This window comes from Panthera tigris, chromosome E2, assembly GCF_018350195.1.
Source record: "Panthera tigris isolate Pti1 chromosome E2, P.tigris_Pti1_mat1.1, whole genome shotgun sequence".
Lineage (NCBI taxonomy): Eukaryota > Metazoa > Chordata > Mammalia > Carnivora > Felidae > Panthera > Panthera tigris.
In genome coordinates this window covers 60,141,755-60,165,411 of record NC_056674.1, presented here as the reverse complement: position 1 = coordinate 60,165,411, position 23,657 = coordinate 60,141,755, and the positions used below count along the sequence as shown (strand labels likewise).

General features: G+C 66.3%; 1 protein-coding gene across 2 annotated transcripts in view; it reads right to left on the bottom strand.

The window, feature by feature from the left end:
* Positions 1-2,124: 2,124 nt before the first annotated feature.
* The window catches only part of ZFPM1 (zinc finger protein, FOG family member 1), a 66,522-nt gene continuing 44,989 nt past the window's right edge, over positions 2,125-23,657 (bottom strand). For both annotated transcript variants that reach the window (XM_042969148.1, XM_042969149.1), the window contains exons 4-10: positions 16,672-16,805; positions 9,752-9,854; positions 7,930-8,142; positions 4,855-5,085; positions 4,466-4,561; positions 4,245-4,391; positions 2,125-4,048 (exon numbers count right to left, since the gene is read on the bottom strand). In XM_042969148.1, coding sequence (XP_042825082.1) covers positions 2,253-4,048; positions 4,245-4,391; positions 4,466-4,561; positions 4,855-5,085; positions 7,930-8,142; positions 9,752-9,854; positions 16,672-16,805 — 2,720 coding nt within the window. In that variant the 3' untranslated portion in view covers positions 2,125-2,252. The remainder of the gene's footprint in view (positions 4,049-4,244; positions 4,392-4,465; positions 4,562-4,854; positions 5,086-7,929; positions 8,143-9,751; positions 9,855-16,671; positions 16,806-23,657) is intronic.

Here is a 23,657-nt window from a genome sequence, read left to right as displayed (position 1 = left end):
AGCGGGGTGGGAAGAGCCGTGGCAGCCAGGGCCGGGGCCGGTCCATTGGGCAGGGCGTGGCTGGGGCCGTGGGAGAAGCAGCCGTCCCCAGAGGGAGAGCCTGTCAGACTCCCCGACACGTTGGAGGTGGTAGGTGAGGGAGGAGGGAGGCAAAGTTGCAGACACGGAGCCAGATGCAGGGGCGCGTCACTGGCTTGAGGAGCCAAGGTTGATGGCAACGGCTGCTGCATCTGGGCGGAAGTAGGAGAAGATGGGGGTGGGGGCCTGAGGGACGGGTAGGTCTGGCGCTCGGAAGAGACTGGGCTAGGGAGATTTAGGGGCACCGAGTCCGTGTGCCCGCCCAGGGAGGGCGTGTGCAGGGAGGGCTTCCCGGAGAGGGCTGGGTGGTCTCTGAGAGCCTTGAACCCCACCCCCCCAGTTGGAGAGGCAGCAGGTTTAGGGGGTGTGGTTGGGGAGCAGGGAGAGCCAGGTTTCCTGGAGAGGGGCCTGAAGGTCTGAGCCATCCCTGGGCTGCAGCCGGGACAGTGTGGGGGGAGGGGAGCTGGAGGAGGCTCAAAGGGGAGGCATGGCCACCGGTGGTGTTTGTAGGGGGTGGGAAACCCAGGGTCTGAGGGGGAGTGGGGGGAAGAGTCTGGGACTGGGGACACCGAACCACACTGGCCCTGTGCTGGGGGCGCAGTGGGGGTGATGTGACCCCGGACCCGTGTGCAGGACCCGAATGAGGTGCGTGTGGTGCTGCCTAGAGGCTCGAAGCCCGGCCTCGGGATGGTGGAGCGCACCTCCCCCCCCCCCCCCCCCCCGACCCGTCTACAGGAATAGACACTGAGGCCCTTTCTGCGTGGCCCCCCATTCAGACTTCTGCACGCCTGCCTCCCCATCTCGTCCCGTCCGTGCTGCCTTCCTCCCCTTTTAGCATCTGTGGTTCGTCAGAGGCCACATCCCTGATGTTCCCCAGCACCCCTCTACAAATTTTATTTTACAATTCTTGCACAGTAAAATTCGTTCTGCATTAGGTTTAATTTTTTGACAACAGTAGGCGCGGACGTGGGTGATGTCTGCTTTCGCTCGGTGGTCTGACTCGGAGGCAAAGCCTCGGCGGCCCTCCGCGCAAGTTCGTGCGCAACAGTGCAAATGGGCGGGGCTGGGGGGGGTGGTCTCGGGCTTCCTCCGCCCCGACCCAGGATGGCAGGTGCCGGGGCATCCTCAAGGGAGGCAGCTTGGCTCCCCTGGGACCCTCCCTCAACTGACTTCCCTAGTGCCAGCCCTGGGCGGGGCGTGGGGGGGGGACGGGGGCGGGAGCTCTGCAGGGCCCTGGGCTGAGCGGCCCTGTCCTGTCCAGCCCTGGTCCTCTGGGCCGGCGGGAGGGGTCTGTGCACGCCGCTGCCCGGACACGGGCTCCTGGACCTGACAAGGGCTGGTTGGGAGAGAAACTTGCCTTGAGCAGGGAGAGCGAGCCTGGGTGGATGGCAGGAAGCACCTTGGAGACCGGAAGGTCAAAGGTCAGTTTGCTTCTGTCCACCACAGGCTGCTGGGTAAAACCGTATTTGGAAGAAACAGTGCTGCTTCGAGCAAAGTTGGGAAAGGAGTGATGCGGGTTTTCCAGCAGGGACACCGGGCTGCAGGGTGCCCGCAGCCACCCAGCCGCAAACCGGCAAGACGTGGTTGGGCTCTGCTTGGGTTTGGCCAAGCATCCCGCGGTCCCATCTTAGTCGTGTGGTTCTCACGGTGCCGGCACGGCACACTGGGGTGGGGGCACCTCGGTAATGAGCCCTGTAGCGACCACAGGTGCCATGTGACCCCCACTTCAGGATTTGCCCCCCCCCCCCATGCCTGTGGGCTGCATCACTGTCCCTTCTCTCCCCACCAGCCTTGGTGACCACAGGGCATCTTCCCGTTAGCATCCTGGAGGGCAGCGATTACCGGGGGGGTGCTGCGGCATAGACTGGCCTGGGGTCAGGTCCAGCTTGGAGGCCCACGAACCCCGTGACTCTGGCTGGGGGCCTGGTCCCGGTGGGTTGGGTGCGCTCAGGGTGGCGTTCACCACCCCCACAGTGTCGGCCCCACCTGTTTCCTCCCACCCCCAAGGACCCTGTGCTCAGACAACTAGGCCGCTCCACTACCGTGCTCATCAAACTGAACTTCTTTATTAAGTGCCAATAGTCCAGGCAGGCGCGGTCCCCTGCAGCCCCCGGGCCTGGCCCGCGCCTGGGCTGCGGCGGGGCGCGAAGCGGTCTCTGTAGTGTGGCGGCCGCTCACTTCACGTGCTCGGCCGCGTGCGAGGAGCAGTAATACTTCTTGTGGGCGATGAAAGTGGACAGGCTGCTGAACCTGATGTTGCACAGGCGGCAGTACCTGTGGCTGCCGGGGGGCGCGGGCGCCGGCGTCCCCTTGCTGGGGGTCTGGACGCCCTTGTCCGAGTGGGAAGGGGGCGTCGGCGGGGGCGGCGGGTGTGGCGGCACCGCCTCGGGGGACGGGGCCGGCGGCGGGCCGGGCCGGGGGCTGCCGTCGGGGGCGCCGGGGGCCGGCTCCCGCAGCTCCTGGCCGTTGAGGCCGTCTCGTGGGGCGGCGGGCGAGGGCGTCCGGGCGCCGGCGGGCGGCTGGCCCAGCAGCAGGCCGTGCGCCAGGCGGAAGTGCTCGATGAGGTCGCCGCGGACCACGCCGTTGGGCGGGCAGTAGGGACACACGACGGCGCCGGCGGCCGCGTCCTCGGGGGCGACGCGCAGGAGGCGCGGGGCGGCGGGGCACGAGAACTTCTTGTGCGCCAGGTAGGCCTCGAGGCTGTGGAAGCTCACGCGGCAGGCTGTGCACTCGTGGTAGTCGGCCAGGGCGGGCAGGCCGGGGGCGGGCACGGGCGCCTGGCGCCGCGGCTTCTTGCTCAGGTCGATGGGGCCGTCGGCGGCGTCGAGCCCGCTTCCGCTTCCGGGCCGGGGCGACGGCGACGCAGGCGGCTCGGGGGCGGGGCCGAGGGGCGCGGGGGCGGGGCCAGAGGCGGGGGGCGGGGCGGCCGCGTGCAGCTCGTACAGCTTGCGGCGCCGGCGCGTGCGCACCGGCGGCGCGGCGGGCAAGACGGGCGCGGGGGGCGCGGGGGGCGCGGGGGTCCCGGCGGGCGCGGGCCGGCGCGGCGGCGGGTCGTGGCGCGAAGCACAGTAGTAGCGCTTGTGCACGGTATAGGTCTCGTGGCGGCTGAAGCGGATGTTGCAGGCCTCGCACAGCGTCCGGCGGGGATCGTCGTCCTCGTCCGCCCCGCTGCCCGGGCTGGGGCTGCCCGGGCTGCCCTCCCTGCCCCGGCCGCCCCCCTCGGCGTCGGCCTCGGCCTCGGGTGTGGCCGCGCCCCCCGCCTCGTCCTCGCGCGCCCCGGAGCTCGGCGAGGCGCGCCCCGGGTCGGCCTCGGGGGGCGGTGGGCCGGCGGGGGGTGCGCGGCCCGGGGCCGGGGGTGCCTTGGCCCTGCGCGCTGGGGGCGCGTCGTCAGGCGGGCGGCGGCCGGAGCAGTAGAGGCGCTTGTGCACGTAGAAGTTGTTGACGTTGTTGAAGGTGATGTCGCACTCGAAGCACGTGGCGCCCTTGGGAGCCCCCGCGAAGAGGCCGGCCTGGGCCCCCGCGCCCGCCTGCAGCCGGCTGTGTACCAGCTCCGACATCTTGGCCAGGATCTCGGAGGCCGGGGGTGCCGCGGGGAACTGCGGCAGGAAGAGCGTGCCGGCCGCCAGCCCCAGCTCGCCAGGGCCCGGACTGGAGCCGGGTGTGGGGCTGGACAGCTCGGCCTTCACCCTGGCAGGGGCAGGGCTGGGCGGTGAGGGTGTCCTCGATGCGGCGGCTGGGGGCCCTGGCTCCGCCTCGGGCTCCTCCGTCGCAGCCTCTGTCTTGACGGCCCGGGGGGCCGCGGGGGGCTCGCTGCTGCCCCCGTTCTGGGGGGCCGCTCTGGCCTCTCCATTGGTGGCCTCAGCCAGAGCCTTCCTGTCCAGTCCTGGTGATGGGGTGGGCGCCAGGCCCAGGTCGGTGGAAGCCAGGGGGCCGTGGGGGGCCGCGTGCTGCTGGAAGCTGGCCAGACTGTCTGCAGGGAGACCCCATGGGCCACACTTCAGGGCTGGAGCAGGACCTACCTGGGCCAGACCTGAGGAGGGGTAGGGTGGGAAGGGGAGAGCTGGGCTGGGTAGAGGTGGTGGAGGGCCGAGGATGAAACTGACCCCCGGTTGCCATCAGTGCCAACCCATCCCTTCCCCGTCCCCATGGGGAACCCAGGGCCTCACCTGGGGGGAGCTTGGCAGCGGGGTGTCCGGCCCCTGGGGAGTAGATCTCCGCCTTGGAGCCCGGCTGGCAGACCATGTGGTTGGTCACCAGGTGGCTGTAGAGGATGTCCCTTGTGGTGGAGATGAAGCCACAGCTGTGGCAGACACCTGCAGGCAGGCTGTGGTATCAGGGCCCTGGGGTGGGGCCCCCCTCCCCTCCCCCCCTTCCCAGCCCCACCTACCGCTCAGCGTGTCTGTGTGCACCTTGAGGTGTCGCTCACAGTTGGCTTTGGTGGTGAAGGCCGACAGGCAGATGAGACATACAAAGGGCCGTTCTCCTGGAACGCGAGGCTGAGTGAGGGGTGGGCTCCGGGAGCCCAGCTGGCCGAGGGCTTAGGACGTAGGGGAGGGGATGCCGAAGCCCGTCCTCCTCTGCCCCTGGTCTCCCAGGACTTTGGCAAGGGCCCAGCCCCGAGCTGACCGTTCAGGTGATCGCAGGGGGGCCGTGTGCTTTGGGAGGGCCCTATGGTGCGGTAGGAAGACCGCATTGCACACCTGTGGCGTGGCGGGCACCCGGGCCAGAGGCAGCAGAGGAGAGCGGGGGGACCCGGCCGGGGGGGTGGGGGCTCACCGCTGTGGCTGCGCATGTGGATCTCCAGGGAGCTGGCGCTGGGGCAGCTCTTGCGGCATTGGGGGAAGGGGCAGACGCGCTCGTTGGGGTAGGTGTCCTTGGGCTTCTCGTCGGCGGCCGCAGCGGGCGAGCCGGTGGTCTGGCGGCTGGCGCAGTAGTAGAGTAGGTGGGCCTGCAGGTTCCTCTCGCTCCGGTACCAGATGCCGCAGTCTTTGCAGGGGAAGACGTCTTCTGTGGGGGTGAGAGGGGGGCGCAGCCTGAGGGCCCCCGCCCCCCCGGCGGCAGAGGGGGCCGCCTGCAGTCCAGGCAAGGCAGTGCACCTCCAGACCACGAGGGCTTTGCCCCGACTGCCCCCCCCCCCCGACATCCCAAGGAGTGAGGTTTGTGCCTTGGACCTTCCCTCCTGTCACCGTTGCCCGTTCTCCTCTGTCCCTTTGGAAACCTGGGTTGTCTTTCTGTAGATGTCCAGGATGCCGTGGACCTCGTGGGCGGGGTCTCTAACCCCCCCCCCCCCAGGCTGGCACCCATGCTGCCTCCCAACAGTGAGCCCCCTAAGAGACCCCAGAGTCTCATCGGGTGTCCACGGAAGGGGCGTGGCCATATGCTAGTGGACCCCTGAGGGAGTGAGGCATTGCTTCCGTGGAGGACTAGGTGGGGGCGGCCACGTGGAGGCAGGCAGGTGTGTGGGGCGCGAGGGGTGGTGTGGACCTGGGCGTCTGTGGAGTTCTCGTGTGTGTTCCCGTGAACAGGTAGGAGTGGCCAGGGGCACAGGGAGCCCCCGTGCATGAATCTCGAAGCGCTTGGGCAGGAGGGCCACAGGTGAGTGGTGGCTCAGGGTGGCCTGGGGGCTGCAGAGGAAGAGCACCCCCCCCCAAGTGGTTTCACAGCAGTTACTGGTCAAAATTGCTTAATTGACAACATTTATCCCAGACAGAGGGCCTGCGGCTTCTCCGTGTGTTGGAGTCTGGATCGCAGGCTGGTTTTGCGGCTCGGGAGGGTTTCCCTGATGGGTGGTTCTCAGCGTCTTTACGGCAGAATGTTCAGGAATGCCGCCTCTGCTCTGTGGCCACCTAACCCCTTGGCTCAAGACGGCAGTGGGGAGGGCTCGTTCCAGGCTGGACTGCACACGTCCCTCACCCCGGCTTCTCTGAGGCTTATCCTGGGCCCACAATTAGGGCAGAACGGCGGGGGTGGCGGGGGGAGTCCTCCTGCTCCCTCCCAAGTTCACTCTGATTTGGGGGCTTCAAGGCAGCTGTGTTAGCTGAGGCACTGGGCTGGTGGGTTTGTTCCTGCGCCCGCAGGGCCGGGGTTGGGGAGAGGGGCCGGGGCCTCAGAGGCCTGCTCAGCCCTGGTTTAGCGGGGATGGTCACAGTCTGCCTGCCCGGGGGCTGCCCTGCACAGATGCCTGGTGTTTCCACCACCCTCGTTTCACAGGTGAGAACACAGGGGCCCGGAGGGGGTGAGTGTGGAACATTAAACCAGGTCTCATGGACTGTGCATTAAGGCTTTCCTGGGCCACTGTGCGGGGGTTGGGGGGTGTAGATGAGGGGTCTAGCCCCTGGTGGCCATGCTCCTGCTGCTTCAGGGTGAGGCTCTGACACCCAGGCCACAGACCCAAGGGGAGGAAGCCCTCCCAGGGTCTGGGCCTCCCCCAGAGCCCATTGGAGCAGCCTGGACAGAGGAGAGGGGGGCTCACGCCTCAGTGCCGAGGACCCGACCGACCCTGTTGTGCCACCGTGGGCACCAAATGCCCTGGTGAAGTGGCCATCCTGCCCCCGAGGGCCCCTTCGAGCCTCCATTCTCCCCCGAAAGCTCGGTGTCTGGAAGGGGTCCTGCTTGCTCGTGGCCACCCTCTCTGTCGCCTGCCCCCAGTCCTCCCTCCATGAGGGCTCTGGGGGCTCGCCCCCCACCTCCCCAGCCTGGGTCATTTCCACCAGCGCGCAGATGTGCCGCGGGATTGCCTGAGTCCCAGCGACGCGAGCCGCGTCCCTCCACACACTTCCTCCCTCCCTGCTGGCTCCGCCCTGGCGGTTTTGGTCTGTGGCCACATCTCCATGGCAAGGACGCAGCGGGTCCCCCCTGCCCTCGACTGGTGCCTCCTGCTCCCCGCTTGTGTCCGCAGGTGCTGCCTGTCGCTGGACCTCGTCCTGCCCGGCCCCCAGCCACCTCCCAGGCTCCACTTCAGCGTCCTTAAGACCTCTCAGGGTCAGGGCGCTCAGAGTGGGCTCTCCTCCGGGACTCCCCACCAGGGACGGCGCCAAGCAGTGCGCGGCTGGCCGTGCGCTTGGTGGCTCCCCACCGCATCCCAAGCCGCGTGGCAGGCCCCCGCCAGCCCCAACGCCCCATCTGGCCCGGGCCGCTTCCACCCCTGCTTCCAGCCGTCATCACGTTGACTTCCTCAACAAGGTCACTTTTCCCCCCGGTTTTGCAGCTCTGCGGCTCCCCCACCCCAGCAGCCAGGGTGATTTTAAAGCAGTCGGATCAGCCCCTTTGCTAAATAAAAGTTCTCTGGTGGAGACGCTTGCCTCCTGGAGGTGCTGGGCCCAGCCCAAGCACCCCAGTTAAGGCACGCGCTGCCAGCCTGTGATCCTGTCCCCACTTGTGTCACGAGACTGCCCCCCAACCCAGCCACGCCGCCTGTGCCTCCCCGGGACCGCTCGCTTCTACGTGGCCGTGGACAAGGGTGTGGAGGGAATCCTACTTGGTGCTGACAACACTCGGGCTCGGTGCGTCCTGGCTGGCGGTGAGCAACAGCCCCCCAGGGGACACTTGGCCGTGTCCGGGGGTGCACGGATCCCTGGCACTGGCATCTGTGGGGCAGGGGCCAGACCGCTGGCCAGCATCACGCTGTGGGCACAGCTGCAGCGAAGGTGCCCGCTCTGCTTGAGAGACTGCTGGCCGGGCCCGCCCCCGCCCCCCTCCCGGGACCCACATCCGAGCTCCCCCACGTGCGCCCGCCACGGCACACCTTCTGCTCAGATCGCAGCAGAAGCCAATCTTTGCGGGTCTTGAGGTCCTGGGGGTTGTCCCCGCAGTGCCGTGGAGCTGGGTGGGGTGGCACGGTGGCATACTCACTGTTGATGACCGCCGTGGCCAGGATGGACGCCATGCCGGCCTGCTGGGGCAGGAGCTGGATGTCGGTGTGGGAGGGGGCTGGGCACTCGGGCTCGGCTGGCTCCTCCTTCACGGGGTGGCTGGGGGTGCCACGGGGCTCAGCCGCTGTGAGGAGCACGCCCAGCAGTCTGCCCGCCGGCACCGGCTTGGTGACTCTGCACCACAGGGCTTCATCTGCAGGGGCAGAATCATCGGTGACGGGAGAGCCGCTGGCCACCCCTCTGAGACGCCCCACCCTCCTGCCCCCTCCCGGAGACCAGGGCTTTGAGGTCGGCGGGGGAGGGGGGAGTATGGATCCAAGGTTGGGGTGCGTGGCTGTGTGAGGCCAGTCTCTCTGTGATGGGGCAACTGGGCGGCTTCCCGGGCCTGCCCACTCCGTTTTCCAGGGGGGCGGGGGGGGGGGGGTGGCCTGTGGGACAGGCAGCAGAGCACCAGGGTGGCAGCCTAGCGGCAGAGGAGCCAGGAGCGGCTGTTCCCGCGGCAGCCGCCAGGGGGCAGCCTCTGCCAACGACACAGGCACCAGCCAGCTTACCTGTGTCCAGCTTGAGGCCACCAGGAAACCTCCGGGAGGCGCAGCCCGCCCCCCACTCCCCCAGGCCAACCTCGCTCCCATCAGCACCGTGAGGATCTTGTCCTGCCTGGCAGGCAGTGGCCGCAGCCCTGCTGACCAGGCAGGCGGGGCAGGCTGAGTATACAAACCGGGGGCTGACAGCTGGCCGCCAACACCGGGCCTTCCGGTGCCTTCCGGCTGCGGTCTGGGGCCTTAGAGTATCCCTCGGCGGGAGGTGGGCTGAAACGTGGCCCGGGTTCCCGGATGCGGCCTCGGCACCTGCGCTGTACCTCCCTCAGGCCGGGGAGGTGCCCAGGTGGGGACGGGAGTGAGGGGCTGCCCACAAGCTCAGCTGGGCTGGGGGTGTGTCCCTTGCCCTGCCCCTGACGGCCTCTGGCCCCCTCCTGAAACGAGAGCTGCCCCTGGGGACGGAGCGTGGCCTCCACTGGGAATATTCAGCAGAATGTGCTGTGTGCAGGGAGGCGACGGGAGGTGGCACCCTGGAACGTTCCGGCAAAGCGGAGACCCCGCAGGGGAATGAGGCTGTTTCCTAAGGTCGGGCACGCACCCCTCCCCACTCTGTGCTTCCGTCACCCCCCGCGGCCCCCTGAGCCGCCTCGTCCGCAGCACGGAGAGAGGGGTCCTCGCTGCCCTGGCAAGCGGACGACCACATCACACTTTGCTTAGGAGTCGAACCACCCAGGCGGCAGGAGATGGAAAAGCCCGTGTCACGTCTGAGTGGCCTGAGCCCTCTGAATCGACGGCGGGGTGGGGTGGTGGTGGTGGTAAGGACCCTTTCCTGCTTCCCCTCCTCCCTCCTGGGCCACTCCTTCTAGAAGGTGCATGGAGGCAAGAGCAGAAACCCCCAGGCCCCACGTGGCTGGATTTGAACGTGGCCTTCCTGGCTTCCCCAGCGCGAGCTGGACTACACGGGGCCCTGGTCTAGTTGGCACCGTGGCCTGCCTGGCCTGGGATCCTCTGCTGACCCCGGCGGTCTCCAAGGGGCCCTGAGAGCAGTCACTGCCCGGGCTCAGGAAGAACGGCCGGTCCCCGAGACCCCAGGGCTGACCTCTTGCATCAGGGCACTGGAGGCGTAGGTGGCAGCGGTGGTCTGCCCCAAGGCCCGGCCCCGAGCGGCCCAAGGAGGCCCCTTTCCCTTTAAGGGCCAGCCCAGGGCCAGCCAAGTGCCCCCGCCCCAACCGGAAGGCCGCGGGGAAGCGCCAGGATACCAACCCTTCCTGTAGATCTCTGCGTTGGCTTCGGCCTCGGTCGGGGCCTGCGGCAGCATCCTCAACCAGCAGGGTTCATCCTCCAGCAGCAGGGTCAGGGCAGGGCCCTGAGTAGGGGGGGGGGAGGAGGCTCATCAGGGACAGCACAGGAAGGGCCTGGGTGGGGGTCCCGTGTGGCCCAGGGAGGGGGAAAAGCCTGAGACCAGCGGGGTGGCCAGGCCACAGCCTGCTGCTCCGTGGTCAGCACTGTGTTGCCAACAGACACAGCAGGGAGCCGGCACTTTCCATGCAGGGGGCACTGGGTTCTCGGGAACCGAGGCCCAGAGAGGTCAGGCCACTTGCTCAAGGTCACACAGCCAGGGAGCTGCAGAATAGGAACTCACACCCAGATCTGTGTTCTCTCCCTGCCTCCCTACCGAGGCAGGTCGCTGAGGGCCAGGGACAGTCCGTGGGGTGTGTGGGCCGGAACGGGCCCCCACGTGGCCTGTCAGCCCGGAAGCAGGCAGTTCCCTTCTCCCACCTCGAGAAGAGGGGCAAGGGGCGAGGAAAATGGGGCACGGCTCCCACAAGTCCACCTGGCCCAGCCATGCCCTCTCCCCGGCTCGGTCTGCGGGCCGGGCCGCTGCAGCACCTGGAGGGAATGAGGGCTGTGGGCTCAGCCCGGGGGGCCGCCTCTGTGGGGCCGCCCCGCACCGTCCCGGCCCTGGAGCAGGTACGCGGCCCGGGGCGGGGTGGGGGAAGGGGGGCGGCCCCTGGTGCCAGGATGCAGAGGCCGGGCACGGGCGGTGGGGGGCGGGTTCTGCCCTGCGAGGTTGGGGTGGCTGCTGCCACACCCAGGGCTTCAGCCCCAGGGCCGCACCCCGCCTCTGGGCTGCTCTGACCGGGGCCCCCCCACTCAGCCAGCAGCACGGCGTGACGTTTGGGTATTTTTGTTATACGCGAATAAGTGCCTTTCGTTCAAAAGTGGGTGCATCGGGACCTTTAACTGAAGAACCTGTATCACGTGCTGTCACCTGGAAATGTTGCCACCTAGACCAGGGTGGCCGTGTGCACCCCAGGCAGACACAGCGGGCGGCTGAGATGCTGCCTCTGTGTCGCGCTAGCGATGGCCTCGGAGGTATCCTCTGGCAGACCGTGGGCCCCTCCCTGCCCGGGGACGACACAGGCTCCAGAGCCGAGTGTCGGGGTCCAGGCCGGGCCTCCCCCGCTGTGACCGTGGGCCCGGTAACACCCTGGAGCCCGAGGAGGTCCCTCTGACCGCTCTGTCCTCTCATCCCCACCCTGTGGCAGGCTCAGGGACCCGGCGACATCAGGCCTATGAGCCAAGCACACCTCCCGAGGCCAGGCACCTTGGCCGGTGGAGTAGCTCTGTGGCTTGGCCATGGAAAGGGCCGGTGGAGACTAGTAGCCGGACCTGGCCTGCACTCTTGCCCGCCCCCTCTGCCAACGGGCGATGTCCCTTCTGCTGGGAGCTCTGACTCAAACCACGTGTGTGCTCCAGACCCGGCCGGGTCCTGCCACCTGCTCTCGGGGTTGGGGGGCGGGTGGCCGAGTCTACCCTCTGAAGATCAGCCCCTCCAGGCCCTGGGAGGTGGCGACGTGCACGAAACCGTCCCTTCTGGCACTGCCCACCTGGTACAAAAGCCAGGAGCCCCCGCCCGCCCTGCTTTTGTCTTCCCTTTGGCCAGCAGGACACAGTAGGCAGGGGCCTTGCGTTTAGGCCCAGAAGGCAGGGGTCCACCGGGGGCCCCAGGCCACCAATTGCTACCTGTCAACTTAGAGCATCTCACCTGGGGAGCCCACTTCGGGCAGGCTGGCAGCACCCTCTTTTAGCAGACACTCGGGGTCCCCCGGCTGCAGGACAGGACGCCGGCCGGGGGTGCCCGCCGGCTCTGAGGCTTCTGCCAGAGGTGGTGGGGGGGGGGGGGGCGGGAATAGCGGCCAGGTGACCGGCAGCGTCCCAGCTGCCCTGACCTGGACAGCGGCTTGCAGCAAGGCGGGGCCGGGCCTCCTGAGTCTCTAATGAATATTAATGAGCCGAGGATGGCGAAAAAAATTAATCTGCCTGATCCTCCGATTGGCGCTGTGGTAACGATATGAAATCTAATTATTCGTCCCAATATTTCTAACCCTCAAACTGAGACTGACAGCCTCCTGGTAGGTTTAATGCTTATCGCTCGCAGGAGCAGCGTGCTCCCGGCATGATAAAAACACGCACGGCTTTGCTGACGCTGCAAACCCTCGCTCTCCGTGTACTTCCCGGAACAGAGGCGGCCGTGCCCCGGTCCCACTGGGGCCGAGCGCCTGCGTGCTGCCGGCCGCCCCGCACGACAGGGCACCACTGCCCTGCACCGACTCCCAAGACGGTCTGGGGCTGCCCGACCTGGCCCTGTGCTCCTCCGCACTTACATGGGGACGGCTGGGGACAAGACCTTCCCTGGCCTCCCGGGGCTGCAGGGCCGGCCCCCACCCTGCCCCGCCGGCGCCCCGTGGAGGGGCGGACACAGCACCCGGCTGCCCAGTTACTGGTTTTCCTCCTCCCGTTTTCCCCTCCAACTCCGAGCAGCCTTGGAACAGAAGCCCCTTTCTCTGGTGCCCGAAGGCGCTGGCCTGAGGGGGGCCCTCTTCCTGACCGACCCTGCCCTGCCCTGCCCATGGGCAGTGAAATGGGGTGTAAGCCCGGAGGGACGGCCTGGCCCTTCTGCCAAAACCATCGGCCTGTGCTCCCAGCTGCCTTCCCTGCACAGACGCCCCCAGGCTCGGCGCCCTGTGTCCAGCTCACCCTGGACAGGCCGTGTCCGGGTTCAGGAAGACGCCCCTCCACCCACCCTGCCTGCAGCCCCTTGGGGTCCTGCCTGTCCCTCCCTCCCGGGTCCAGGACGGCCCCACCCAGCCCTGAGATAACGGGCAGCCTCTTGAAGTTCTCTGGGTGCATCTGGGACCACTCCTTGTCTCCCCCAACAAAGAGGTCAGCGTCTGGATTCTGTGCCTGCCGATAACCATCAGAAACTCTATCTCTGCCGCATCCGCTGAGGCTGTTCCCAAACCTCGCCGCGCATCTCAGGCAGCACCGTCAGGGGGAGGTGGGGGCCGTGCTCTGGCATGGGGAGGGGGCGGCCCAGCCCAACGAGCCGGACCGCTCTGCACAAGGTCAGCGGGTTGGCCAGTCCCCCCGGTCACTGTAGGGCAGGTCAATGGGAGGTCAGGGCTGGGGCGGGCCTGGGCTGGGCTCTGACTCAGGCCCCCACCCACCTCCTTCCTTCAGCTCATCCTGACAAGTCCTGTCTCCATCCTGCTTACCCTCCCAGAGGCAACCGCCTTTCTGTCTTTGCCTCCCCCATACCCTGCGAAGAGCCCATTTCACAGATGAGGACTGAGGCCCACAGAGCTGAATGATGCCCAAAGCCATGGGAAGCGGCTGTGTGCACACAGGACTGACCCAGGGTCTGCATGATCTCTGCTTCCATCCACCCATCCATTCTGAACATTTTTTTGGTATCTGACTGCAAATTTTAGCACTGGCTGGGCTTCTAAGCCCTGGGATGTGGCAGCCACAGCTGGATCAGGGAGGGACCTGCCCAAGATCACACGGCAAACTAGTGCAGGAACCACTCTTGACCCGACTCCTGCCGAGCTCTGTGCACTCACTCTGTGTACTTCCTGGGGTCCCATCCCCAAAGTCTTGTGAGTGTGGAAACTGCCAGGGTCCCCCCTCCCACCTGCCAGTAGCCCTGGGCCTAAGAAAACCAGCCGGGAAGGGTCGTCGCACCCCACTGGTGCCCCTCTCCCTCCTTCCTCTCCAAACAGCGGAGACAAACGGCCTGGCGGCTGATAGGACGATATGGGGCGGGAGGTGCGTGGGGGAGAGAACTGGGGCCCATCAGCTGAGCTCGATAAGGGGCCCGCTGAAATGTTAGCAAAAATATTTAGACAATAACTGGAGTATCGGAAAGGCGCGCGTATCTTTAAGAAATCAATCATCACGGACGGTGTGTCTGGACACTCGGCGCCAAGGCGCAGATAGCGCCTGCTGGGGAGATAAGGGTTAATCAAGGATTTAATTCTGCAGGAGATAAAGCCCCAGCGAAAAGCAGACGAGGCTCCTTCCTCCCGCAGCTCCTCAGCAAGAGCCTCAAAGGCCACTGGCTCCCCTGGCGTTGGTCCCTCGCTCCCCTCGGACATTATCTCTCCGCCTGGAGAGAGTCTCCAGCCTCGTGCCAAGTCTCCCCAGGCCGACCTGCGCCCTGGGCCCAAGGAGGACAAAACCCTCCGAGAGGAGGAGGCTGCGGGAGGGAGGGGAGGGCCAGGCGGGGACGTGGCTGGGACCTGTCCCTACGGAGCCTGCAGGGGTCTGGGGTTGGGCAGACGTGGGGTGCAGTGCTCCCTCTGCTATCGGATCCCGGTCATTTTAGCGTCATTCAACCTATCGGAGCCTCAGTTTCCTCATCTGTAAAATGGGGAGCTGCCTCGTATGCTGTAGGGGAGGAAGACCAGGGTCTGTGCGTGAGGATGGGCACACCTCAATGTGTGTGTGTGGGTGGGGGGGGGGTCTGGAGCATACACGTCCATCCTGGAAGGGACTGACTGTCCCCAGAGGAGGGACCAGAGGACAGAGGAGCAGGCCACACTCAGCCACACCCCTTTATCTTGTCATAGCTTATGAGCACTCAGAGCCCAGGATGGGGGGGCTCCCAGCCCACCTACTCCTCCTTCCAACTTAACTGCTCCTCCGTAGCCTGTGCTCTGAAAAGTCAACTTCTGCTTGTATGCCTCCAGTGATCGGGAGCTCACTGCCTCAAGAGACTGCTCTGAACACCGTAGCTTCTGTCCACTTAGTGGAACCCCAGCCAGGCGCCTTTTACGGAGCCAACATCGACCTCGGAGCTTCCGCTGCATTCTCTCTGCTTGAGCCCTGGGACAAGAGGGTCATCCGTCCCGCGGGGCGGCTGGCCATACTGCCCGCCAAGCAAGCCATGCCCTGTGCTGGGCGCCACGTGCACATCGTCTCGTGGAATCTGCACGGCTGCCCCGGGAGCTTCACGGACAAGCCGCGGCTCTGCCCGCCCGCCCACCCTCTCCTCTGCGGGGGGTCGGAGGGTCTGCAGACTCAGGCCTCCAGGACCCTTCAGGGCCTCCCTGTGTCCCCACCGAGGTCCCAAAGGCTGAGGAAACAGAAGCTCAAAGAGGACAGGAGCCTGCCCGGGAGCGAAATAGCTATGAGGAAGGAGACCTTGGGATGTGGACCCTACGCCACGGGGATGGTCTGGCCACGCAGCCGGGAGCCCTTGGTCCTGGGCCAGCATCCGTTTCTCTGAGCACGGCCGCTGGGCTGTGCCGGGCGGTGTGGGTGGCCCAGGGGGCCTCAGCTTGGGGGAGCTGCTCCAACCTCCTGAGGCCAGGCCCCAGCTCAAGAGCCTGGCTCGGGGGTGGGGTGGGGGCCGTGGACGGTGGTCTGAGGGTCTGCAGCTGGAAGCTCTGCCTGCGGCCCCCCGCCTGCCCGGCGGACACGCTGCAGGCCGAGTTCCCGGGGCCCGGGTTTCTGTGGCTGAGAAACGGGGGCTCTGACTCCCAGGCTGGAGCCGGACAGGGTAGTCAGGGCGGCGTTTGACCTCGCGGTATGGGGGTCCCCTCCCAGCCGTGCCGCTGCCTGCGGACAACACGGAGGCCGGCCAGAGGCCCACACTCGGGGCCTGGGGACCAGGAGGCCCAGCACCGCGGGGCACCCGGCAGCCAGGGTGTGCCTGGATCAGACCACACCCGAATGCGGCTTCGGGAACCAGAAAGGGCAATGGCCGCACGTTGGGTTCCTTGAGCCTGGGCTTGAGGGGACCGACCCAGGGCGCCTCCAGGCCTTTTAGACAAGTGGCAATAGGGCTCGGAGGTGTTTCTTGAGCAGTGGCACGGCCGGGCCCCTCCTGGTTCCCGTCACACCCATGCTGCCCATTCTGCTGCCCCCAACGTACTTAATCGGCCCGCACATCCGTGCCCTTTCCTAACCAAAACGTATATATATATATATATATTTTTAAGTAGGCTCCACACCTAATTCAGGCCCGGACTCACGACCCTGAGAATAAGACCTGAGCTGAGAACGGGGCGCCTGGGTGGTTCAGTCTGTTAAGCATCTGGCTCTCGATTGTGGCTCAGAGCACCATATCACGGTTTGTGAGTTCGAGCCCCGCGTCGGGCTCTGCGCTGTCGGCGTGCGGCCTGCTTGGGATTCTTTCTCTCTCCCTCTCTCTGCCCCTCCCCTGCTCACTCTCTCTGTCTCCCAAAATAAATAAATACACTTGAAAAAAAAAAATAGACCTGAGCTGAGATCAAGAGTCGGATGGATGCTTAACTGACCATGCCACCCAGCGCCCCTGAAATGTATTTAAAGGGAGCCTGTGTGTCCCTGCAGGAAGACGCAGGCGACAAGACCCAGGGGGGCCACCTGGTTACAGACGGAGGTCAGAAAGCGCAGGGAGGCAAGGACACCGGGGCACCAGAGGCACCCTCGGCTGTCGTGGGGAGGACCCAGGGGAAAACGTGCATCGCGGCCTCTGCCGCAGGGGTCCCCCGGCTGCGACAGAAGCGGCTCATGTGCCCCGCCCACAAAGGCCAGGCCCGGATCCCCACTCGGTTCCTGTTGCCTCCCCAAGTTCAAACACCAGCTTCTCCCTCTGTTTTGCCAACCTCTACTCATCCATCAAGGGCCCACGCGAAGAACCCCTCCTCCAGGAAGCCTCCCCTGCGCTCCTTCCCGCCTTCCTGGTCCCAGTGTCTCAGGTCCTCATCTCCGACGCACCGCACACAGAGTGGCAGGTGTTCCCGGGCTGGAATGTAGCCTGGACTCCGCTCCCGGGGCAGAAGGGGTCTGTGCCCCGGGCCGGACTCTGCCCTGCAGCTGGTGGCTGGGCTGCTGGGGCCGGGGCTCCTTACCGGTTGCACCTGCCCAGGGGACGAGGCTTTGCTCTGGATGTTCCCGCGGAAGGGGCCCCAGGACAGCCCCTCGGCCAGGCTGCGTCGAGCCCGCACGCACCTCTGCCCGTCCTGTAGCACCGGCTCCAGCTCGTCTGTGGGGAGAAACACGGGGGCTGTGAGGCGGGCCCAGTGGAGGGGACCACCCGGCCCCGCCACCCAGCCAGGTGCAGTCCCGCTCTGCAGCCCCCCAGTCCCCACGAGGAGCGGCTATGGCGGCGGGGCGGTGGGTGGGGGGGAGGGAGGAGGGGCTGCAGGGCAGAGGAGGGAGGCGGCCCTGGGGCCGGGGGCCTGAGCCCCCCGGGGGGCCGGCCAGCCTCTGCAGCAGGCCCTTGCCTGGGAGACAGCTAGGGGCAGGACGGGGTTCCTGAGCCGCACCGGAGCAGGGGACCAGGGCTGCTCCGTTAGGACACGTGTCTCACGCAGCCCAGGGCACTGCCGGCCATTTTTCCCGGGCCAGGGACGCGATCCCTGCTGCTTCCGCCGGAGACGGTTCAGAGCAGAGGACGTGACGTCCACGAGGCTTGCCCCCATCCCTCCGTACGGTCCTCCCAGCCCCGCCCCCATTGGATTGAGCCCCCCCAGATCCACAGAGCAAGCCTGTGCGGGCAGCTGTGGAAATGCGGGGCCTCGATTTCCACACCTCTGAGACGGGGACCCCAATACTTCCTTCTTCCTGGGGCTGCGCGAGGCTTGGCCGCGTGAGTCTACCGACACCCTTAGCACAGGGTCCACAGCGGGGAAACCAAGTCAAAGCACCGAGCTCTCCCCCCAAAGGCTCAGCAAAGCCAGAATCTGCACCTGAGTGGCCCTGATGTTGGCTCCGCTCACTCCTGGCAGATCAGCAGGGACAGGGACTGGCGGGGACCCTCAAATGCTGCTGCCCCCGCGCCCCAACTTCAAACACCGGTTTCTTCCTCTGCCAACTTCTACTCATTCATCAAGGGGCCACCTGCTTTCTGGAAAGGTCTGGGCGCTGAGTCTTGCTACCTCTCTGCATGGTCTCCCTGAGCTGAGGGTGTGGACGCTCGGGGGCTGATGCCGCCCATGCCACAGGGCTGGGGGTGCAAACGCTCCGAGCTCCCGTGGCCCCGGCGGTGGCTCCCGCGGCACTTGGTGCACGGCCCCCCGCCGGATTCTGTTACATTTATACAGACAGATGGGCCTCTGTTGTGAGCCCCTGAGACCGTCATTCTCACTCGGGCAGGACTGCGATTTGGCCCGGCCTCGCTGCACGGGCCACATGACTTTCCGTAGCGGCTGAATGTCGGCCCCCAGAAGATACATCCACCAGGAACCTGTGCACGTGCCCTTATTTGGAAAAAGGGTCTGTGCAGATGTGATCAAGTCAGGAGCTCAAGATGAGACCATCCTGGATTATCTGATGGGACCCTAAATCCAATGACAAATGTCCTTATAAATGACACACAAGAGACAGGGAAGAGGGCCCCATGAGGACAGGCAGGGACCAGAGTGATGGGTCGGGAGGAAGCTGCACTGGGGCCCCGGGAACTGTGAGGGGCAGGAAGGACCCTCCCCTGGAGCCTCCGGAGGGAGCGTGGCCCAGGCACACCTTGGCTGGGGGCTTCTGGCCCCAGTGCTGGGAGAGAGCAGATGTCTGATGTTTTAAGGCCCCAAGGTTGTACACAATTGTCAGGGCCGCCCTGGGAGACCCACGCCTGGCACATTACCTGCCCGCCCAGGGCCTCGGTGTCCTCCCAGGACAAGGGGCCGGGGGTGGGCGTGCCCTCGGAGTGCCGTCCCTTCCCAGATCCCACACACTCTGCCCGGGAAGGCCGGGCTGCCTTGTGCCTCGGATGCCGTCCGGGCTGCCTGGGCCCACAGAGGCTTCACGTGGCCTGGCCTGGTCCCCAAGCGAGCGCTGCGGCCGCGGCCCCACTTCCTGGAGCCCCGATCAGGCAGGCTGTGGCCTTAATGGGCCCGATTATCAGATAACTGCCAGCCTAATGGCAGAGATAACGTGTAAATACGCCAGGAGGCCCGGCTAAAACGTTCTAAGTGGGTTCTTGTCTTCCCCGGGGCAGATAACATGGCAGGGGACCAGGATGAGGCCGAGGAGGCCGGCACCCCTTTACCAGCCCCCCAGAGAGGGGGACAGAGGCTGGCACTGTCACTTTGCAGCTCGCCCACGAGGGGCCGTGTCCCTTGCAGACCCGCCCAGGACACCTGGGTCCCAGCCCAGGGCTCTGCCCACAGCCCACCCCCTCCCTGGCCCCGCGGGGCCCGTCCTCAGGGGCAGGGTTGTGTCTGGCCAGCACAAAGTCACCCACCCCTGCTCAAACGCTCCTACGAAGTCGGTTGTCTCCTAACATCCCCCACACGGACAAGGATGCTGGGGCCCCAAGAGGCCACATGGCTGGCAGGAGGATGCCCCTGTATCCTGGGCATACTGGATCTCCGGTCCCCCCTGCTGGCCAGCCCTCAGGGGACGGCATGTGTGAGGGAGGGATGGGGAGTACAAGGCCGCCTAAAGGTGAGCTCGCCGGGCACTCACTTTTCCATCCACTCTTCCGTCAAGCTGTCCGATGGGTCAGAGCCCACGAGGCATGAGCCTGTGCCCCGCACCCCTGCTCCCCTACTCGTGGCAGCGGGTCAAGGGGGAATCGTCCAGAATCCCGACGCGGCCTGCCCGTATCCAGACGGCCAGAAACCGCTGGTCGGCCTGCGCGTGGGCTCTGAACCTCCATGCCTCTCTGGACCTCCCTTCTGCCGGGACCACAGACAAGACAGGGATGCCCCTGTCAGTGTCTAGAACATCTGAAACATCCTGGCCTTGTGGGGCACCGAGCTCCCCCCTCCCCCCGACGACGCCTTCCACCCGAGGCTGACAGCCCCCCTTCCCGTGGGAGGAAGAACTCGGGAACCAGCACGTGGGTGGCCGGCCTGGGGGTCCCCGAGGGCAGAGGAAGCGTGGGGGCGACCTGGCTTCCCGGGCTGTCCCTGGCTGGTCACACCTGCACAGTCCCGAGGTTTCTCCCTCGGGGCCCCGAGCCCTGGCGGCGATGGAGGAAAGGAGCAGAGCCAGGGTGCCTCCGCACCCCGCCCACCGGGCACCCACAGGCCAACAGCCATGCTCCCTAATCGGAGCCTCAGGGCCGGCAGGCCGAGCCTCCCAGATAACAGCGTGGCTGGCGTTTCCCACGGCAGCCGGTCCATCTTTGGGTATCATGCACCGCCAGAGGGTGGGCTGGCTCCCGATAAAGGGTGCCATTCTGCATGCCTGAGGGCAGAACCCACCACTCAGGGCTTGCTGGGGGCTGGTCAAGGCCTGGGAGAGGTGAGGCGGCCAGGGAATGGGGAAACCTGGGCTGGGGATAGGGCAACGGTCACCATAAAAACCCACCTCCCTGGTTCGGGGAGGCTGGTTCTGAGGGGCCGAGCATTTGCAGGGTGATGAGGAAGTGCACAACCTGTGCAACTGTACACGGTGGCCCTGGTGACGTTCAACATCCATGTGCTCAGATAACTTATTTCCAGCAAACGGTTCCTGTCCAACCCCTTGCGTAGCTGACAGAGGGCCAAGCGGTATCAGAGCCCAGTTAGCATCCGCCAGAGACCCTCTCTGAGCAGAAGTAAACCTGCATCAGAAAACATCAGGGGGAGGGGCGCCTGGGTGGCTCAGTCGGTTGTGTGGCCGACTTCGGCTCGGGTCATGATCTCGCAGTCTGTGAGTTCGAGCCCTGCGTCGGGCTCTGTGCTGACAGCTCAGAGCCTGGAGCCTGTTTCAGATTCTGTGTCTCCCTCTCTCTGACCCTCCCCCGTTCCTGCTCTGTCTCTCTCTGTCTCAAAAATAAATAAACGTTAAAAAAAAAAAAAAAAAAAAACGTTTAAAAAAATTAAAAAAAAAAAACAAAAACGTCAGGGGGAGGGGTACCTATTCCTGGCCCAGAGTGAATAAAAGTATAAATGAGTGAGGGCAAGGGGCCTCAGGGGTGGGAGGCACTGAGCCGGGGGCGGGGGCGGGGGGGGGGAGGAGCTGGCAGGAAGATGGACAGGCAGGAAAACACGGTTATTTTTAAACAGCCTCTACGACAGCGGGAGGACCCGTGGCAGCCACGGAGGCGGCTCCCAACCACACCCACAGGGACCTGGGGCCATGAGCACCCAAGCCGCACCGCAGGCTCTGGCTGCAGGGGGCACAGAACCCTGGTCTCTGGAATCCTGGCTCAGCACTCAGTCACGCCCGGGGCAGGCACAGCCTCTGCCCTCTGGGTCTCTCGGGAGACGCGTGAGGGTGGGCCAGCTGGAGCAGGCTTCCAGGTGGAGGTGTCCTCCTTCCCGGCAGCCTCCTGTGATCCCTGTTTCTCCCGGGCTCCGGAGCAGCGGGGCTAAGCGGGACAGAGACACCAGCTCCAGCTAGGTCCTGGCCATGACCTTCCGGCTCTCTGTGCCTTGGCTTCCATCCCCTCGGCTAGAGACAAGGGTGATCCCAACACGGTTCCCGGCCCCCGCTCGGCGGGCCTTAGCCAAGGGCTTGGGACAGTTGGCAGGCAGTCCTTCCCGCCACACTGGAGTTCCTCCCCCCTTGTACAGAGGGGTAATCGAGGCTCAGAGGGGTTAAGCTACTGGCTCAAGGCACGGGACAGGGAGGGGAGATGTGACCCGGAGCCCCAGCCGTGCTCACGGCCAGGGCCTTGACACCCTGCTCTGGCGGGATGCAGACGGCGGGAGCTCGTGGCGGGCCAGCCCCTCCCTGTCCTGTCCTGTCCTGTGGTCGACTCTTCCCGCTGTGTCCTCAGTTTCCCCTTCTGTAACGGTCTCCCCCCGTGGGGGTCAGGCTGTCACTACAGACACAGCATCAGGACAAAGACTAATTCATCCTGGCAAACAACCCACACACGTTATTTCCAGAACAAACACGCCGCACGGGGATTCAATTTCGCCCCCCAAGCGTCTGTGAGGAACCAGAGGAGAGGATTCAGCCTCTGCATACTTATATAATTTAAGTGTCTGCTTAGGTCTCAAAGCCCTCTGACGGCATCCCCAGGGGACCAAGGGGGCCGGCTCGGGATCCGCTTCTGGGGGCCTGGCGGAGGGGGTGGCCGGGTGACAGAACTGAGGTCTGGGCCCCAGCCCTGCCTCACGCCCCAGGCCCTCGCGGTCAGCCTCAACAGCGTGCACGGTGCACGAGGAGGCCCCGGTCTCTCCGTCCTGCGGAAGCAGCCCAGAGGGCGCGGGGTCCCACGGGGGCACAGCCACCCTGCCCGGACCCGACGTCCTTTCCGACGGGAGAGCCAGGGCTCCCGCCCAGACCGTGCGGCTTCAGGGCCTACAGGTCTCAGCCCCCCGTCCCCCCGCCCCCCCCCCAGAGGCTGGCTCGTGGCTCTGACTCGGGGCAGCCCTGCGGTTCGTGGGAGTATCCGAGCTTGGGGGCTGCCCCTGCACCCCACCGGCTGGCTGTTCCTTCCAGGAGCCAAACTGTGCTCGTGCTGCCGGCCGGTGGCTTCCAGAGCGCAAAGTCCAGCGGCCCCGCGGGCCCCGCCCTGCACGGTGGGCTCTGGGGCCGCACGAGGGCCCGGGGTCACCGCCAGCGCTCACCGATCTAACCCGCCCGCCGCCGGGCCCCGCCCTGTGGCTCCCACGGGCCAGCTGGCCCCAGCTTCATCGGGAGCGGCCCTATCTCAGGGATCACGCTGTTTGCCTTTGATAACAGTCAAAAAAAAGGGAGAGAAAAAGAGGGAGAGGGAGCAGAAGAAAGCTCCAGGGGCCGGCTGGCCCCACCCTGTGGGGTTCTAGAAGTCTCCACGGGCGTGGGCCCAGAGCGGGGCAGGCTGGGAGGCCGTGTGTACTTCCAACACGTCCCATACCGACATGGAAACCAGGCCCAGAGAGGGCGAGGGACTCTCTCAAGGTCACACGGCAGGCCGGGGCCGACGGGGGCGAGTGGGGCGGTGCGGGGTGAGGCGAGCCGGCCTCTGTCCCCCCGGGCCTGGGCCTGGCTGGCACGGGCTGTCCCCCAGTGAGGAGCCAGGCAGGCCTCCTGCTCGCACGCTCGCACAGACGTGCTCCCTGGACGCCCAGGGCCTGGAGCATCGGGCTAGCGGCCTGGGCCAAGGTCACTGGCTGTGAAGGCCAGTCCCTTCTCTGCCCCCAACTGAACCCTCCTGACTGGGAAGGCCCTGAGCTCGGAGGCCGGTGAGGCGCTAGAAAGACAGAGAGGTCGGGTGGCTCCCCTCCTGCCTCACGGGGCCACCGCCGTCTAGGCTGTCCCCACGCGGCCACTGTCGCCCTCCAGGCTCTGTCCCCACGCGGCCACCACCGCCTTCCAGGCTCTGCCCCACGCGGCCACCACCATCCAGACTGTCCCCACACGGCCACCGCCATCCAGGCTCTGTCCCAACATGGCCACTGCCACCGTCCGGGCTCTGTCCCCACAAGGCCACCGTCGCCATCCAGGCTCTGTCCCCACGCGGCCACTGCCCTCCAGGCTCTGTCCCCACACGGCCACCACCGCCATCCAGGCCCTGTCCCAACATGGCCACTGCCATCCAGACTGTCCCCACGTGGCTACTGCCGCCCTCCAGGCTCTGTCTCCACACGGCCACCACCGCCCTCCAGGCTCTGCCCCACGCGGCCACCACCATCCAGACTGTCCCCATACGGCCACCGCCACCGTCCAGGCTGTCCCTACACGGCCACCACCATCCAGGCTCTGTCCCAACATGGCCACTGCCATCCAGGCTGTCCCCACGTGGCTACTGCTGTCCAGGCTCTGTCCCCATGCGGCCACCGCCCTCCAGGCCCTGTCCCCACACGGCCACCACCGCCTTCCAGGCCCTGTCCCCACACGGCCACCACCGCCTTCCAGGCTCTGCCCCACGCGGCCACCATCCAGACTGTCCCCACACGGCCACCGCCATCCAGGCTCTGTCCCAACATGGCCACTGCCACCGTCCGGGCTCTGTCCCCACAAGGCCACCGTCGCC